At 39.6% G+C, this 17,762-nt stretch overlaps 1 protein-coding gene across 2 annotated transcripts in view; it reads left to right on the forward strand.

Annotated features, from left to right (window-relative positions):
* The window catches only part of tnk2b (tyrosine kinase, non-receptor, 2b), a 51,550-nt gene extending 35,750 nt beyond the window's left edge, over positions 1 to 15,800 (forward strand). Inside the window, exons 8-18 of one of the 2 annotated variants that reach the window (XM_059344051.1) lie at positions 241 to 367; positions 538 to 684; positions 1,252 to 1,346; positions 2,442 to 2,636; positions 3,423 to 3,514; positions 4,628 to 4,672; positions 5,047 to 5,480; positions 5,568 to 6,782; positions 9,458 to 9,553; positions 11,360 to 11,490; positions 13,262 to 15,800. In XM_059344051.1, coding sequence (XP_059200034.1) covers positions 241 to 367; positions 538 to 684; positions 1,252 to 1,346; positions 2,442 to 2,636; positions 3,423 to 3,514; positions 4,628 to 4,672; positions 5,047 to 5,480; positions 5,568 to 6,782; positions 9,458 to 9,553; positions 11,360 to 11,490; positions 13,262 to 13,268 — 2,584 coding nt within the window. In that variant the 3' untranslated portion in view covers positions 13,269 to 15,800. The remainder of the gene's footprint in view (positions 1 to 240; positions 368 to 537; positions 685 to 1,251; positions 1,347 to 2,441; positions 2,637 to 3,422; positions 3,515 to 4,627; positions 4,673 to 5,046; positions 5,481 to 5,567; positions 6,783 to 9,457; positions 9,554 to 11,359; positions 11,491 to 13,261) is intronic. The other variant, XM_059344052.1, reaches the window with a different exon arrangement.
* Positions 15,801 to 17,762: the final 1,962 nt, after the last annotated feature.

The raw sequence follows: 17,762 nt of genomic DNA on the forward strand, positions 1-17,762 counted from the left end.
TATAAGACAATACTTGCTGGAGTTTTTTGGGGACACTGCCAAATCCTGTGTCGGCCAAGCAGCTGGCATGCAGACTTTCTTTATTTCTACAGTTTCAGTTTCCAAAACACAGTGCAGCTTTTTTTAAAAATGCTTTCATTGTAGCCAAGTTGAAAAACTAAATACATTGTCAGCTCAAAGTGAGAATCATCTTTGGACATGTCCAGTTTGTGTTAAAGTTTGTTGTCTGTCATGCTGCAGGTGCGCCCCAGAGAGTCTGAAGACCAGAACGTTCTCCCATGCTACAGACACGTGGATGTTTGGAGTCACTCTCTGGGAGATGTTCACACATGGACAGGAGCCTTGGCTGGGCCTAAATGGAAGCCAGGTAAACAGACATAATGACAAATATTGACAAATACAGTAAGTATATAAAAACATCTTGCAGCTAAAGACAGAAAACTAGTCACATATGTTCACATTTGTGCTGATATACTCTTCATTGTCATCTTTCTCTTCATTGTCATCTTTCCTTTCTCATAAAACCCCTCACCCTAGATCCTGCACAAGATTGATAAAGAAGGTGAACGCCTCCCTAAGCCTGAAGACTGTCCGCAGGATATCTACCACGTGGTGCTGCAGTGTTGGGCTCAGAAACCAGACGACAGACCCACCTTTGTCGCCCTGCGTGAGTTCCTGCTGGAGGTAGGAGAGCTGTCATTTTACACTGCCAATCCAGCATGTTAAATAAGGAGTTTAAGCCACTAAACTAAGGACACTTGATGTTATCTGGACACCTCCAGGACAGAGAGGACACTGTTTCCTCAGCGATCATCATAAATGGACTTTTGGCTCCCCCTAGTGGAGTCACTGCACCAAAGAAACTGAAACATTGCAGCTGGTTGTCATGGTCCTTCCAGCTGAGGGCATATGTTCCATTCATAAATGTTTACTGTGGTAAAAATGGCCTAAAAATGTTGATACATATCAGAGCACAATATGGCGAGAAATCACAGAAAAACACCATATCACGGGAAGTCCAAAATTAGCAGAAAACTAAAAATGTCATACTATATAGCTATATATATGTTTTTGTCAAAAATGCAAATTCAAAATGCCTAAAAATGTTAAAAATGGCCCAATTATAGTCTGTTGATACATATTATCACATATTTTTTCCTGAAATGACAGAAAACACCATATTATAGGATGGTCAAATTGACTTTGGTGTCTCATGAGTGTTTTCTGTATATGTGTGTGTGTGTTTTTCAGACCATGCCAACAGACATGTGTGCTCTGCAGGACTTTGATGAGCCTGACAAACTTCAGATCCAGGTCAATGATGTCATCACCATCATAGAGGGGAGGTGGGTGGTTAATAAGTGTCTTATACTTTAAACAAGAAACATTTCTCCAAATCTGTCATGTCAACCTAATAAAACATATCTGGCAACATTATTACTGATAAATACTGTTTAACTCTCTGGCTATTGTACAGTAGAACCCAGTTATAATGCCATAAATCATAAAAAAAACTGACTTGGAATAACATGATCTTGATGTAATATAATTGTTATTAGCTTAGCTTTGGGTTTTTTTCTCCTGACAGAAGTATTCATAACAATATTCATTAACCCTTTGATGCATAACATGCATTCATTTCTCATGTTATTTCATGCTGGCTGTGTGTTTCTTTGTTCTATCTTTTTTAATCAATTTATTTTAGGATTGAATAGTCCAAGTATTATTTTAAATATCTTTTTTTTTATTACAACAGATCATTATATCCATTTTTCCTTTCAAAATAGTTTTTGTATTATTACATCAAGTTTACACACATGGGTCAAAAATGACCCATTCATCCAAATTTTATTTAAAATTAAATTATACTAATACTATAATAATAATACTTTGTACTGTACTTATACTGAATACTTGGACTAATAAATGATAAAATACATTTATTTCAATGATGTATAATAAAACACTTAGCCATACATGAAATTACATTGAAAATCGATATGGGTCATTTTTGACACATTAGAAGCATAGTTATACAAAAAGGGTTTTTATTCAAAAATAAAGAAATGAAAATAAAAAAATAGGATGTATGATGATCAAAAACAAGTTGATTGAGGAAAACCTGGAATACTGAATGATGAAACTAATTTATTGCAAAGATATAAAATATAAAAACTTAGTCTTGTTGTGCATCAAAAGGTTAAAGGAATATCAGTTTTTTCCAATTTCTGGTTTTGATAAACAGTGTGATTTTTAAAGCAAACATGCCTCAGAGGGTCAGAGGGTTAAAGGAAGAAAAGAAAATGCATCCCTAGAAGTCTTTTCCAGTTGTTGAGCTCATCAATGCCTCTAAATGCAGCACATAAATAAATATTAAATTGTCCAGTAAAATAACTTGCTGTGGTAATGCTCAGCAGACTCAGTATTTCCACGTCTTTCAGGGCAGAGAACTACTGGTGGCGAGGTCAAAACAAGCGGACCCTCAAGGTCGGACCGTTCCCCAGAAATGTGGTGACGTCAGTAGCAGGTTTGTCAGCTCACGACATCAGCCGGCCGCTCAAGAACAGCTTCATCCACACGGGACACGGAGACAGCAACCCTCACCGCTGCTGGGGCTTCCCCGACAGGATCGATGAGTAAGGACCAGCTTCTGATTATTATGTTTATTTAGTACCAGAAAGTACTCAAATAGATTTTAACAGTCTCTTCGTCACTTAATATTTTCTATAATTATTAGAGTCATCAGAGGCCCCACGATATGATTCTATCCCGATACTTGAGTCACGATACGATATTATTGCGATTTTAAGCATTTTGCGATATGGTGAGTATTGCGATACAATATATTGCGATTTAACTATTTAACTACATTTTTGGTCCACAAATTATAATCAATCAATAATTGTTTTGTCAAATCAGAGAAAATTCTCAGTCTATTCATCTCACTTCAGTCTTTTTATTTCTCCACAATGAGAGTCAAACCCACAGACTGACCAACAAAGTATTCAGTCAAACTGAACTGAACTGATATCAAACATGTATGGACGACAACAACTGCAGCATTTTATCAAACTTTCCTCAACTTTAAGCTTCACTGCTCTGAATTTCTTTTTAAATAAAACATAAAAAAAGCCTAACTTTGCAGCGTCATTTCGACAACTTCCCGACACAGAACACCAAATATCGATACTTGGCGGCCATGAATCGATATGGCATTGCCACGCACCACTTATTGCGATACTATGCTGTATTGATTTTTTCCACCTCTGATAATTATGTCCCATGTTGGAAGTTGGTGGTAAAAGTCTGTCTGATAAGTTGTAATAATAAACTCTCACCAATAGATGGCAGTAGTACAAATGACAAATGATTGTTTCATTATTGATATTCAGTCATTAAGTCTGTCCCTCTTTTCCCTCCAGCTTGTACCTGGGTAATCCCATGGATCCTCCTGATGTCCTTGCTGTTGATGTCATTGCTGCTCGGGCCACACAGCTACCAGGACGAGCTAGAAGTGAGTAAAAGAGTTCTAAATAAAGACATGGACTACACCGTAATGATGATGAATGAGTGACAAATACAAAGGATAAACCATCTAAGACTGTTCAATATCCACTGTGTCTGGGTTCAAACTCTTCGGTTGGAATCCCTGATCCAGACTCGTATAGCATTTAGCTCATGAGCTACAGGTCAAAGGTGGAACAGACACTGATGCTGCACTCTGCAGGCCTAACTGTAAAAGCCCATTATTCATATTAACATTCTGCTTGATCACATGTGATCATTAGTGTAACTGATGTAAACACACTTAGACAACATTCAGAGCTAATAATAACTAATGTAATTAATTGCTGCCTTGTGCTAATACCCATATTAACATGCCTGTCAATCAATACAATGGCAAGGCTTGCTTTGGAAAAAAAAATAGGAAATCCTGAAAGACAAGTAAGAAAAGAAATCTGCTGAATTAAAATGTTTTCTCTCCTGCATTTATGAATTAAGAACAGGTGAAAAAGGTTTTCAAGGTACCTTTTTTTCAATCATAAATAAGGTGAAAAAACAGTTTTGGCAAGATATTTTTTTCATCTAAATGAAAGAAGTGTTTCTTTTAAGTGGAACTTCTGTTTTATTATTATTATTATTATTATTATTATTTATATTTCTTGGTATTGTAGTTCATCTCTAACCCATATTCTAAATAAGACTACAAACATTCATGTTTAGTCTAAATTTGTTCATGCACTCTAACTATACTATAACCACAGTTCTACTGCTGGGGATTATCCTGGCATTTTTTAACCTGTACAATCTTGATCGAAAAAAAGTTGAGACACTGTAAAATGTAAATAAAAACAATGCATCAAATACAGAATGCGTCTATATTTACAAATAAAGCAACTGTTTACCAGTTTGAACATTGTCAGGGTTGTAGTTGGGTCATAAACTTAAAAAAATGATTTGATCACCAGAATTTCTTCCATAACAAACAGCTTTTCATTTTTCTCAACACTTGCTGGCAATCTGACATCTGCTTTCTGTTTTCCCCCCTAATCTTTTTATCTTTGCTGCTGTCTTTTTTTCCTCTGTTTCTCCTTTGCCGTGGCGGTGTTTGCTTGTATTCATGCAGAGGAGCCTCCTCCCCGTCCTCCTCAGCCAGCAGTGTTAATCAAGAGTAAGTCTGGTTTCTCTCAGCAGCTCCTCACCCAATGCTCCTGCCCTCTCTGTTCCCTCCTAGCTCCACTCCTCAAAGGTACATCCCATATTATTTTTGTCTGTCCTTTGCCTGTAGTTGCAGTGATTCTGTCATCTACTTCATTTTCCTTTTATTAATATGGTTGTTCTCCATCTTTCCACCCTCGTTTCCCCTCTAACAGGTGTGCAGTGTCCTTGCTGTGCACAATAGGACTAACTTCCAACCTGGAAACTGTTTTTGAAGTGGAGTGTGTTTTCTATTTTGTGGTGTGAGATTATAAAGAGCCTTGGTATCATCACTCTCTAAATGTTTTTTCAGTAAAGTAACAAACTTTTTTGTGTTTGCGCCTCCAGAGCCGTGCTATGATCCAGTAAACGATGATGAGGATCTGTCTTCAGCAGGACTAAAGAGATTATCACTTCGGAAAACGGGTTCTGTCAAAGGCTTAAAACTCAAACCTGCTGCGTGGGTCTCTGCTTCCAAACAGGGGGGCGGCCGGACGCCAGGCTCAGGCCACAACCCCAACAGTGAAGTTTCCCTCATTGACTTTGGGGAGGAGTTCCCCCCGCCCACACCATCCCCCTCCCCTGTGGTTGAAATTCAGATTCCTTCACTGGCAAAGCTAGCGCTGGAAGCAGAGAACATCCTGGACCGCACGCCGCCTCAGAGTCCGTCGAGATCGTTGCCCCGCCCCCTTCACCCCACACCAGTAGTGGACTGGGACGCCCGACCATTACCCCCACCCCCAGCCTACGATGATGTCGCTCAAGATGAAGACGATATGGAGGTACGGTAGGAAATGACACGCACGTTTCATATTTTTCTCTTTGGTCCACGGTGGAATGTTCTGACGTTGTGAATCTTTGTTCCAAAGGTGAGCTCCATCAACAGCTTGGAGCAGCAGCACGAAGAGGAGCAGGGCGACCTCCATAACCCAGATGAGGCTCTCTTCTCTCAGAAGGTGGAGGGTGAGACTCTTGTCTCCAGGGCTTCAGACAGATCAGGCCTGGAGGACAACCTCTTCCTCCCCAGCAAGCAGGGCCAGGCTCTGTCCTCGTCCTTCTCCCAGTCTGCTGAGATCTTCCAAGAACTCCAACAAGAGTGTATGAGGAGGCTCAACGTACCGACTGGAAGTGCTGCACGGTCCGGCTCACCGTCCCAGAGCTCAGCTTCATGCCCTCAGACTCCACAAACCCAGGACCAGCAGAGTGTCTTCTCCTCCAATGAGGACAGACCCCAGATCCCCCCACGTGTCCCCATCCCGCCTCGTCCCATAAAGAGGGGCGACTACACGTCTGCTCGCTGGTCAAGGGATCTCTCCCTGTCACCGACACCAGCAGACACCATAGAGGATGTTTCAGGCCCAGGCCGGGAGCGACCGCCCCAGATCCCTCCCAGGGACCCTTTGTCTCAGCCGGGCTCCAGGACTCCCAGCCCCATGGGCCTGGTGGTGGGCTCCCCCCAGCAGAGAGCCTACTCTGTCAGCCCCACCACCATGCAGGCTCCCCTTACCTCCTGCCCCTCCACACACACCTACGGCTCCTACCTCTCCACCTCTCCAGGTAAACTCATGCCTACCACGCACAGCTTCGCCTCAGATCCTAAATATGCTGCACCCAAAGTGATCCAGGCCCAGGCGCAGGGGAAGGACGCCACAAGCAAGGGCCCCTGTATCCTCCCCATCGTCCGCGACGGACGCAAAGTCAGTAACACACACTATTACCTTTTACCAGAGAGGCCGCCGTACCTCGACCGATACGACCGCTTCTTCAGGGAGGCGGAGAGCCTCCCTGCCAGCGGCGTGGAGGAAAGGCACGTACGGCAAGCTAACACGGCCACAGTCCGCCCCATGGTGGTCAGCAGCCAGACTCTCCAGGGACACGCCCAGGGACAGGGGTTTGTCCAGCCGGGCGAGCTGAAGGCTAATTTCTCCTCCAACAACAACAGCAGTCTGGGCGGGCCGCGGTCAGGGATGAAGACATCAGTTAGTCTCCCTCGCGTCTGTTCAGACGGGCTGACGGCGGCGCTGGTCACTGCTCCCTGCACACGGACAGATGGAGGAGGGAACTCAGCTGACAGGGTCAAAATGGTAAGATCAGAGATATTTGGATTGCCTTTTGCAACCTCTTCTTTGAATTACGCTGTTTCATTTTTTTCAACTTATACCTTGAACTGAAAGGTTTATTTATTGCTTCAGTAATTAAAGTCGAAGTTTGCTCACTTTCTCTCTCATGATGGATGGTTTAGTAATATTTGTAATATACAGCTGATCGTATGTCCTCCTCCTTAATGCAGCTTTGATTACTTTTTTTGTAAATTAGATAAAAGTAAAGTTTTTGAACTATATCGGTTTAAGAATCGATCAGTTGTGAGTTTACCATTATCAGTATGAGAGTATGGCTCCATTTTCTTTGAGATAAAGGTACAACCTTGACTCTAAAAAAGCTTTGAAGTTGTCTAAAAAGTAAAGAATGAGAACATTTTTTAATCTGTTGTGACATATTCAATTAAAAACTGTACAAAGACAGTATATTTCATGTTTAAACTGATACACTTTACATATAAACATTATGGTGAACAGTATACTACATTTGCTCCTGCTATGAACACAAGGGGGCAACAGAGGGTCATTTTTATTGGCTGTCCACTCAGGACACAGCTGTGTTTGCAGATGTTTTCCTCTCTGTTAACATCAAGCAAATGAATGAGCAGTTTCTTCAATTTCTGGCACAAACAGTAGCAGCTTTAACCTGCTCAAATCTGTCATAATTGAAAAGATTACCTACCTATTCAGCTTTAAACAATTTCAGAACCAATTTATGACTGATGTGCAGCAGCACAATAATGTTTTCACACTGGAGCTAAACTAATGAAAGCCAATGAATCAGACTAATTAAACAGGAAGTTCTATTCAGTACAAAAACCACATAGCACACAAACACTTTCTTCAGTCTCAGTCTCAATGAAAAAACACAATGTTATAGCTTCTCATAACTTATTTAAAATATGCCAATTCTCTTTGGAGACAAAGGCCATATTAATTATTGCAGTGAATTGAATTTAAAAGACGAGGACGCAGAGTTTCATTAGTTTCTTTTTGCTGGCCAATTGATTCTGACACCGATTGAACGTGATTGAACTGGAGTCAGAATCACAGCGAAACACCAGAGGCTCCACATCGATCAGGCACTTGGCATTTTGTAGTGGATACGGAGATCTGAGGCCGCACACGAGCTGCAGTGGGAATGTTGGGTCATATTAAACTGTACAGCAGAACAGTTCAATGCAAGTGGATACAAACTGCGGTCGAATAGTATTTTTTTGTTGAAGAAGTTTCCTAACTGAGTGAAACGACCCAGAAGTATCTAAGTGGCAGCCACGACAAGAGCTGGTTGACTTCTCTAAATGCTAAAGGAAAGGTGCTTCAGTGCCTCCTTTCCTAAATTCTTTCCTTGACCTAATGACATTTCCTGTAGATTTCAAGGAAAAGTGGTAAGGAGAGATAGAGGACTGCAGCAATGCACTACACATTTACTGTAGTAGTCCAAAGGCCTGTTTAGATGGAGACGATCTGGATGGAAAACACAAAAGTGGCGTTGTGTTCTCACTTTTTATTCTGCGTTTAGACGAGCATTTTTAGGGGGACATCTGCATGCATACGGTGACGCAAAGGTCTGTGAAATTTGATGTAGTATGCAGCAGGTAGCTAGGTGAACTGCTTAACTGCTGAAATGACTCCTGGATAGTTGTCAGAGCTGCAGGGCAACTTGAATGTCTGACTGATGGAAATAGTCCGACATGTTTGTTGTTGTTTACCTGGACTGCACATGGATGTTACATCAACGTGATGAGAGCCAGCGTGAGCTGATCAGAGCACAGTTCTGCGTTTTCAACGCTTTAGACAGAAACGCAACAGTGGAGCGTTTTTAAGACTTCCACTCTGGAGGGTGGTTTCATTTTTTTTGCGTTTTTAAGCCCCAAAAAACACTGATGCTGTCTACATGAAAGGCACATCTGATAAAATATTTTGTTGTTTTCATTTATCCTTTATTTATTTTCTCGAGGAATCATTGAGGGCAACCCCTCATTTACAATGATGTTGAGAGTACAGAGAAAACACAAAACAGCACAGACAAAACACATGCAAAAACATTAAAAACAGTTACAGTGAAAGGCAGAGTTATTGGTTATCATAGGTTTAAACTGGCCCATAGTTATAATTGTGTTGAGTTTGAGAGCGTTGTCATGTAAACAAAAGTGGTAGAAGTAGAAGGAAGTAATTTGGTGATATTGTTTTAGGTATCAATCAATATTTATAACAAATAAATGACTGTGCTGCTAGACAGTCTCGTCACATGCAGGAACAGAGTGGGTGTTATCTTGTTGGAATAAGATGAATTTGCATAATATAATTAGTAGAACATGTTTCAGTTTGTGAAAAGTTGGGGGGCTGTTCAAAAAGCCTCTTCAAATGCAGCGATGCTTAAATATCTGCACCTGGATTCTTATCTAAACTTTTTTTTTTTTTTACTTTTACCTGAAAAAGTTGATTAGTGCCAAAAAAAATGTAAAACACAAAACAAAAGAGAGTTAATCGTCAGATCATGGAGGGTCAGGTGATTTCATCTTAAAGAAAGGACCCAGTCATGAGTGCAGGTGCTGCTGAAGTAAACACTGAAGGTGGTGCTGATGAATCAGAGCCAGGAGAATATGTATGAGTGGTGTTGTTGCAGAGACTGACACTGTTGATGTGATGTGCTTCAGGTGCAGGAGGCAGTTCACGGTGTCACCATAGAGGAGTGCCAAGCCGCCCTGCAGAACCACAACTGGAATGTCCAGAAAGCTGTTCATTATCTAAAGGTGAGAACATTTTATTAGCACGCTGTGAAAGCGCTTAATACATCACAGGCAATAACTGAAAACCATATGCTTCCTACAGCTGTTGTTTATGCTGTCTTTCTATAGTAAGCAATCATAATAAGGTAGTCAAAGGTGATGAGACAAGTCAAAAATACATCAATGAGTAATACACTCACCTGAAAGATTAAGTATAAAAATAAATCTAAAGCTTCAGATTTTCTTTAACTTTCAATCAGTTTGTAACAACGAGAAAACATGATTAATAAATTAACTGATTTAAAACTTAATTAATGTGCAATATTCTCTGTGCAGTAGTCCATATCCAACTGCTGACTCTGTCTACATTGAATATAATGTTCCTATTTTTTATGTTTTTGTTTAAATTGTTTATACTTTTTATATTTCTACTTGATTAAATTTTAAATTATTAATATTTTTTCTATATATTTTGACATGTTTATTTGCAAATACCTCTCTTATATTTCTTCTTTATACTACTGTCTACTATTTATTGTTATTTTGCGAGCCACTTTGCTGCTGTAATTGGAAATTTCCCCTTTGTGGGACTAATAAAAGTAAATCTTAATCTTAAATAAATGAAAACTTTATTTACTTTGCTCTTAATCTTTTACCGACTAATCTTCTGTATCTTTTTTTGGTCTTTGCACACATGTTATCATAATCATTCATAATCAGTAACTACTTGTCATCTCCTCCTATGTTCATCAGATCTATATAACACATGATGCGAACCTGAAAAAGATATTCACCAGCTCTGCATTCACCTGCAAGACATAGACTAGGGTCGAGAGTTAGGGTTACCTGGTTAATATTTATACTTTTACTTGATAATAGGAGGGGAGATTTTTAACTGGGGAACAAAGATACACTCCCTAAGAGTGGCTATAGGTAGCTATACTGAAAACACTGGTTTCTGGACACTGAATCAAATGCACGTAATGTTATTTTAAGTTTAAACTCTTATTACCTTTACTGTTACTTTAGCTAGGGAGCTAATGCCAACAAAGCTACCGAGTTTGTTTGATGTCTATCTTCTCATGAGTGACTAGAATAGAAATGTTTCACACCTGTTATCCTTCACATTTTGTAGTTGTGAGTTATTAAGTGGCTTATAATGTAAAAAAAAAAAATCAAACAACTATTACATTAAGAAATATCAGTCTAAAAACAGAAGCTGTCACAGAAGAAAGGCAAACTGAATTGTTGAAAAGTTATACAATATAATAAGGGCCACAAACATTTCATAATTATAGTCCATCAGAAAATAAAGACAGTGTGAAGAGGACGGTATGTTCCAGCACTGCAGTGAATTTTGTTTTTTGCACAGGATGTAACTGCCAACAGGTTGTCATTCAAAGTTGCTGAATGTTATTTTTACTTTATTGGTCCATATCAGGATATGATAAGAGCAACTTTGTTGAACCTTAAGGGAAATTCAGGTCATTGCTGCAGCAATGAGCCAGCTATAAATACAAAATAACCCCATATAGAGTCCCTGATGTGTGCACAGCGGTATTCAGCACTCTCTTCATGTTTGTGGCCACTGTGGCAGGATGGACGATGTGTTTGGATGGCAGTGGGCACAAGGGAACAATTGAGTGCTCCTTAATAGTGGCAGCGAAGTTTAGAAGTTACAGAAATGTGTTTGGACGAGACACTGAAGATGTAATAAAACTGAAATAATTTTGCAGTGCACTTACTGGGGCTGTAAAAAAATATTTATCCTGCAGTTCTTTCCTTTGAGCTGAGTGTGACCCTGCTTTGCTGTCTTATGTCTCTCTGCAGGTGGAGCAGTTGTTCTGTTTGGGTCTGAGGAGCAGGTCGGAGTGTCTAAAGCTGCTGGAGATGTGTGACTGGAACCTGGAGGTGGCCAGCACTCAGATGTTAGATAACTATGGATCCTCAACAAGACAGAGGTACTGTATTCTCTAGCTTTAGGCCTTGACTTCTCACATACAACTGAAAACTTTGCATAAGCTCTCGTATTACTGGCCAGCGATGACCATCCACCCAACTTATTTAACACCTCAGCACTGTGACCTCAAATTGCACAAGAGTATTTAATCTTGTATCTGTGGCTTTGTGTCTGTCCTTGTGACAGTATTCCTCATTGAGCATGTTTCAATTGTCATTCATGAGCTTGCTCCCCACGATGGCTTGAGGTCACATCTGTTTTTGGAAACCATATCATTAAAATGTGCTTTCTAGCTGGGCTTCACTGCTGGAGATTTTCCCTCCACCAAATATGAATTATTGCAAAGTTAACAGCAGGCCTGTACAGTAGGGAGACAGGCAGCAGTATGATGCAATGATGGTGTGTTCGTTAATGAGGCAGAGAATCCTATTTGGCTGCTAGACTGAAAAAGTTTTCCAATTTGTTGATCTTGTCTATAAAATGTTTTTAAAGGGCTAGTTTGGTTTTGTTTAGGTAGGGTTGTATAGATTACAGTATTTTTTCCATAAGTCACAGTATTACCTATAACCCCAATTCCAAAAAGGTAAAAAAAAAAATAGAATGCAATAATTGGGAAACCCTTTTTGACCTACGGCCCTATTTTAATGTTAAAGTTGACTGCAGTCTGCATGCCTCCAGTTTGGGGAATCGGGTAGAAGTTACAGCACAGGAGCGATGCAATGTACTACTGATGTGTTTAGCTTTTCACCAGTTTTTATTTCTCCTCCCTGAGCTTTCATTCCTTTCCAGCTGATGCTGAGCCAGAGCGACGTAATATTAGCAAATATTATTGTATATTAGCAAAACTTTGAAATCTGGCTGTTGTTGCTATACTGAGTGACTAGCTAAAGTCAATAATGGTTATCTAAGACGTTAAGGTGATGTTCAAAACAAACGGTAAATACTATTAACTGATTGTTACACAGCTAAATGTGAAAGGTGAAGAAACTAACATTACCTAATGTGCTAGCATGCCAGCCAGTCATGCTGTATGATATTTGTAACATAATAGTCACTTTCACCATGGCTCATTTTAGAAATGCCACCGCAAGAAAACATTTTTTTTTTTCTTCTTTTTCTTAATTTTTATGTTCTGTTATTATGGTTTCCCATAAGCCTCACTTTATGGGAATTATGGGCTATTTATGGGCTTGCTAGTGCGCTAGCTACATTAACGTAACATAACTTTGGCAGCCAGGAACAGACATCTTTGATCAACTGTCAGATTGATAATTGAGACAAAGAACATGATTTCTTGTTGTGGCAGTTTTTAAAAGATTCATGGTGAAAAATTAGTGATCAAGGAGGTTGTAAGCAGACAGCGTTAGCTAACGAAGCTAGTTAGCATGATAGCTAGTTAGCATGGTAGCTAGTTAAAAAGTTGTTTAATTCCATTATACGGGTAAAAAGCACTGTACCATGACTGTAGCATGGTAAACATGTGAGAAATACACAGATGCTGTTAATGCTAAAGTTACAATAGAGTTGCCAGGAAGTTAACAGACATGCAGTTTCTAAAACGGATACGTCACACTACATTGTGCCAGTAGAGAATATACTGGCTATGGAGGAGTACCTCTAACCATCTTTTAATGCTGTTTTCTCACAGCCAAAGCCTCAAAAGTGGGAGTCTCTCTTATACGACAATGTACATATTGAAGTGAATTCAGGAGGATGTAGGATTTCATCTCGTAGTTTCCTCAATCTAATCTGAACCTTCTTTATATTTGCAGACGGTGACAGAAATCTCAAGCTGCTGAGCTCTGATTGGAACTTTATCCTCGGCAGAACATCATCAGAGGAGGTGAATCTGCTCCTGACCCTTCACATTCATGCTTCAGACACGCCTCCAATCACAAGACTGTTATCGGACTATAGAAAAATCAAGCACATTTTCACCAATCTAGCACAAAATACCAAGCTTTATGAACTTGGACAAAGGAGTTTAGCACAAGGGTAAATAAAAGAGAAGACAACTTTGGGTCATCAGTGGACTTTGGTCTGAGAGTTATGTGATTACTATTGGTGCAGAGCTGCAGTCTCGGTGCTGAGAGTCAAAGGTGAAAGCAGCCCGTTGTCGACCTGAATCTAGAAATTTAGTGGAAATAGAAGATCAGGGAAGCAGTTTGTCCAAGATTTACTTCTTTTAAAGACCCACAAAACAGTCTAATATATATCAAAAAGGGTATAAAGCAAGATACCCTTTATAAAGAGACATGTATGTGTTTGTTAACAAATATTGATGTATTATTTTAATATATTTTAAAAACAATGCTCAGAGACAAGAGAAGACTGTTATGTCCACAATAGGGCAAACCATTTTTTGAATTATTTAAAAGTGTCTCTCCTTGAGTTAAACACTGATCTATGACTGGTGCCACATGTGGCTTGGGGACAAAAGGGCCACACAGTGAGTGGAAACTTCCTCCAGCTCCGATATCCTTATTCCTTCTCTCTAAGCACTTTGCCCAAACATAACTCCTGCACATCAGCTGAAAACTCCAGCCAGCTGGGTATTTTCTGCAGACTACGTTGGCAGCTAATAACAGCAGCGTAGTGAAATGTACCCCAAGGCACAGATCCTGTCCCATAATCATCTCTTAAAACCACAACTGTGATATTTTGGTCAGCAGCTTTGGGGGCAATAATTTAAAACTGGGAGGACGTGTCAGCTCTGGGTGAACTCACCGCTGGACGTGAAAATACATTTTCTGACTGGCTATTGTCACAGCAATGCCCCTGGCGATAAACATAAAGAAACTTTTGGGCCTTTCTGTCCTCTGTTTTATTTCTATAGAAGCCCTGAAGACAAGAGAGACATAATTAGGGTGATCTATTCTCTGCCCATTTTCTCCCTTGTGTTTATGACTAAAGACCAAGGGAGAAAAGGGTTTTGCTCAAATGATCTTTCTGAGTTCCTCCATTTTTTTTATCTGTCAAACAGGTGAAAAGACATTTTGGCTGGTGAACTTTTGAAGTGTTTGTTTTTATACTCAATGTGACCCAAGACCTTCAGAAATGAAAGCTTACTGGGAAGTCCTGTACAGAGCATGGGATAGAGGTGCACTACAGCCTCCTGTGGCTGAAGCAACAACAAACGTTTTGAAAAAATGATCCTAACAACAACAAAAAAGTAGTGAAAACAGAAAATGTAGATCAGAAAATGGATCATCACTTGCCTCCCGAGGCTTCTGTATGTTCTGGATGCACTAAGCATGTGAGGAATCTACTAAAATTAAGGGAAATAAAAGGCCTTCCACATGCTTTGACTCCTAACAGTCACTTTTCTGCAACCTAAGGCTGTGTTTAGTTAACACGATGATTTGGTGCTATAGAAAAAAGGCCAACTTGCCAACTGGTGCCCAACTATTTCAATCACAGTGAAAATGTCCACATGAAGACTGCTTTGCTCCAAACAGCTCCTCCGTATGTCCATGTAGACCCCAGTATGTGACAGGTCTGAGCACAGTCTGTTTGGTCAGAAACTTCAAATGCCCTCTGAAGATGCTAATATAGAACCACAACAAGCCTGGGCAAAATCAAGCCTTTGAAGAAAAAAAAAAAGCGTGTTTCAAATATATTTCTTATGGACTGATTTTGGATTTTAAAAAAAACCTCCAGTAAAACTTTCCCCCTGCTGTCGTACCTGTGAGCTCCCAGTGTGTCCATCAGTGCCATCCAGTTGTGTACCAACAACTTTCATCTCTGTCATGATGTGTCCTAGTAATTGAAAGCACAGGAAATACAGTTAATTAATAAGTGTTTGTTGACAAAGTTGTCCTGAACACTGATCCTGAGTCAGTTTGGCCAAGTTCCCCCTCTGATGTGTTGTGGTGAAGCAGATTGTTAACCAGTGCGTGAGGGCAACATGATGCGAGGGCTGCCTCCTCAGTCTGTCCATGTGTTGTTTGTCTTTATACCAAGCTGCTGTAGTTGTACTGAAGGACTGAAGTGAACCTCGTGGTGTTATGATCAACCCAAAGCAACATGCTCCTGTTGTTGTGTTGAGACTGATGTTAGAAAACTCTGTTCAGTTCTGTTTAGTCTTTGTTTTGTCAGATCAGTCGTTGTTTTTTGCTGTTTTTTCCTTCAATCCAACTTGCCATTTCTTCCTCATTTGTATGTATTTGCTTCCCAGAATGTGTTTTATTTTAAATGCCTACTGTACAGTTGGTTTTCATTGTTTCTCTCCTCCTGGGTTGATGGAAATGTTCAACAGAAGTTCATGCTGCCGAATTTACAAATGTATTTTTTATTAAAGAATTAATTATTTTTTACCTCTTTCCTTCTGTTTATTAATGTTTTTTTTCTGTCGCGTTAGTTATCTTTTTAAGTATCAGGTGCTGCATAAAGAGATCATCATGCTGCGTTTCACACAATGCTCAGATGCACAAGAGCTAATTATTAAGATGGGATTCATGGACACTGAAGTTTTTTATTCCCTTTAGTATTAATGAACAAAACTACAGCAAACCTCTAGAACACACATCTGTGATTTTATGATGCTAATCCGTGTTTTGGAAGCTATACTTGTCTAAACTATTGGAACAATTAATTGATTCATCAGTCAACAGCCATTAAAAAAATAGATTTCTAAATATGGTTAAAAGATCACCACAGTCACTGCAATTGTTTCTATGGAGAATATCAATACCTAAAACAAATTCCATACCAATCCACCCAAAAGTTACTATTTTTAAACAGTCTATGATTCAAAATTAGCAGCTGGAATGACCTACACTATCAGCTTCAGCTAGTGCAAGCTACCTAACTTGGTTATCAAAGGGCTTGAAAAACAAGCTGCAGAAGGGTCGTTCAAAGACAAAAAACACAATTTGGTAGTGACCTGTCAATCATAAGGTAGCCCCGCTGTAAATGAGACCATATTTTACAACATGAACATCACCGTGTATAAGAAGACTTGAAACCAGGGATTGAGACTATAAATTTAAACTGTTTACTGAGGAAATAAATCAAAAATAAAAGTAGAGTCATTTTCCTACAAACAGACTTCTTTTTACAACTAGTGAAGTCGCCCCCTGCTGGCCATTGGACAAAAATCACCAGATTTCAGGCCATTGGCTTCACTTTTTTCAGGCCTGGAGGTTGCTGCTTGCTCTGAACTCCAGTAGGATACGTTGTATAAATATCTGGACCAAACTTTGTGATAATAATAGTAGATGTCATGATATACCAATTTGACAACTTGAAGCACTGGTGGACCTATACAAAAAGTCAACAGAATACCAAAGGCAGTGGCAGCAATTTATCCGGTATTTGTAGAAATATTTTACTCTTTGATTTATTCATTTCAGCCACTCAAGGTTTTTCTATGTTGACGTTAGTCGTTGTTACTTGAATATGTTGTTCAGACACTACATGCAATTCAGGAGGTCATCTGGGAACTAGTGGTGGGCACTACTTTTTACCTTTTTAAAAAAAATACATTTTTATTGATGAAATGATAATTAACTTAAGCAAAAATAATAATCAAAAGAAAAAAAAATGCAGGCACTCTGGTGGATTGACAAAAGTTAATAACCCTTTATTTTACACGGGTTACATCTAAAAACACCTACTAAAATAATAATCATTTGGGCAAACAAAATTAAAATTAAAAGAAACCTTAAATGCGTCCATATAACCAGCTGTAGGTGATTATGTTATACAATAACTAACTTAATGTAAATAGTTGTCCTCTCCTTCCAGCAGCCTTTATGGCCGTGTGTGTGTGTGTGTGTGTGTGTGTGTGTGTGTGTGATGTGACAGATCGATCTGAATCAATTGGCTGTTTGTGTTTGTGATCATCGACGTCCTGACAATGTGATGCCTTGATCCCCGGGAGAAAACGGAGCTCAGACCTTGCATGTGTCGACCGTATTGATCCTCTCGGCCACATATCAATCGACCGGCATATTGTTTATTCATATCAACAGAACACCGAGTGCGTTACGCTTCGTAGCTCATTGTTTCATTGTCCAATTGTTTCCGACGTGTTGGGACCTAAATGAGCACATCACAGACTCATTTGTTTATCGATGATATGACTGGAATCTTAATGATGAAAAATGTCTTTGGGTCAATAAAACATAAAACTTAATGACACAGTAAAACTGGAACAACAGAGAGTGGCTTTGTTAAACAGGAACAGCCGAATCTTCAGTCACACAAACACACTATCTTTGATTTTTTTCTCCCTCTTCCACCCTTCACTAGCGGTCTTTTCTCTCCACA

The sequence above is a fragment of the Centropristis striata genome, chromosome 11 (assembly GCF_030273125.1).
Source record: "Centropristis striata isolate RG_2023a ecotype Rhode Island chromosome 11, C.striata_1.0, whole genome shotgun sequence".
NCBI lineage: Eukaryota > Metazoa > Chordata > Actinopteri > Perciformes > Serranidae > Centropristis > Centropristis striata.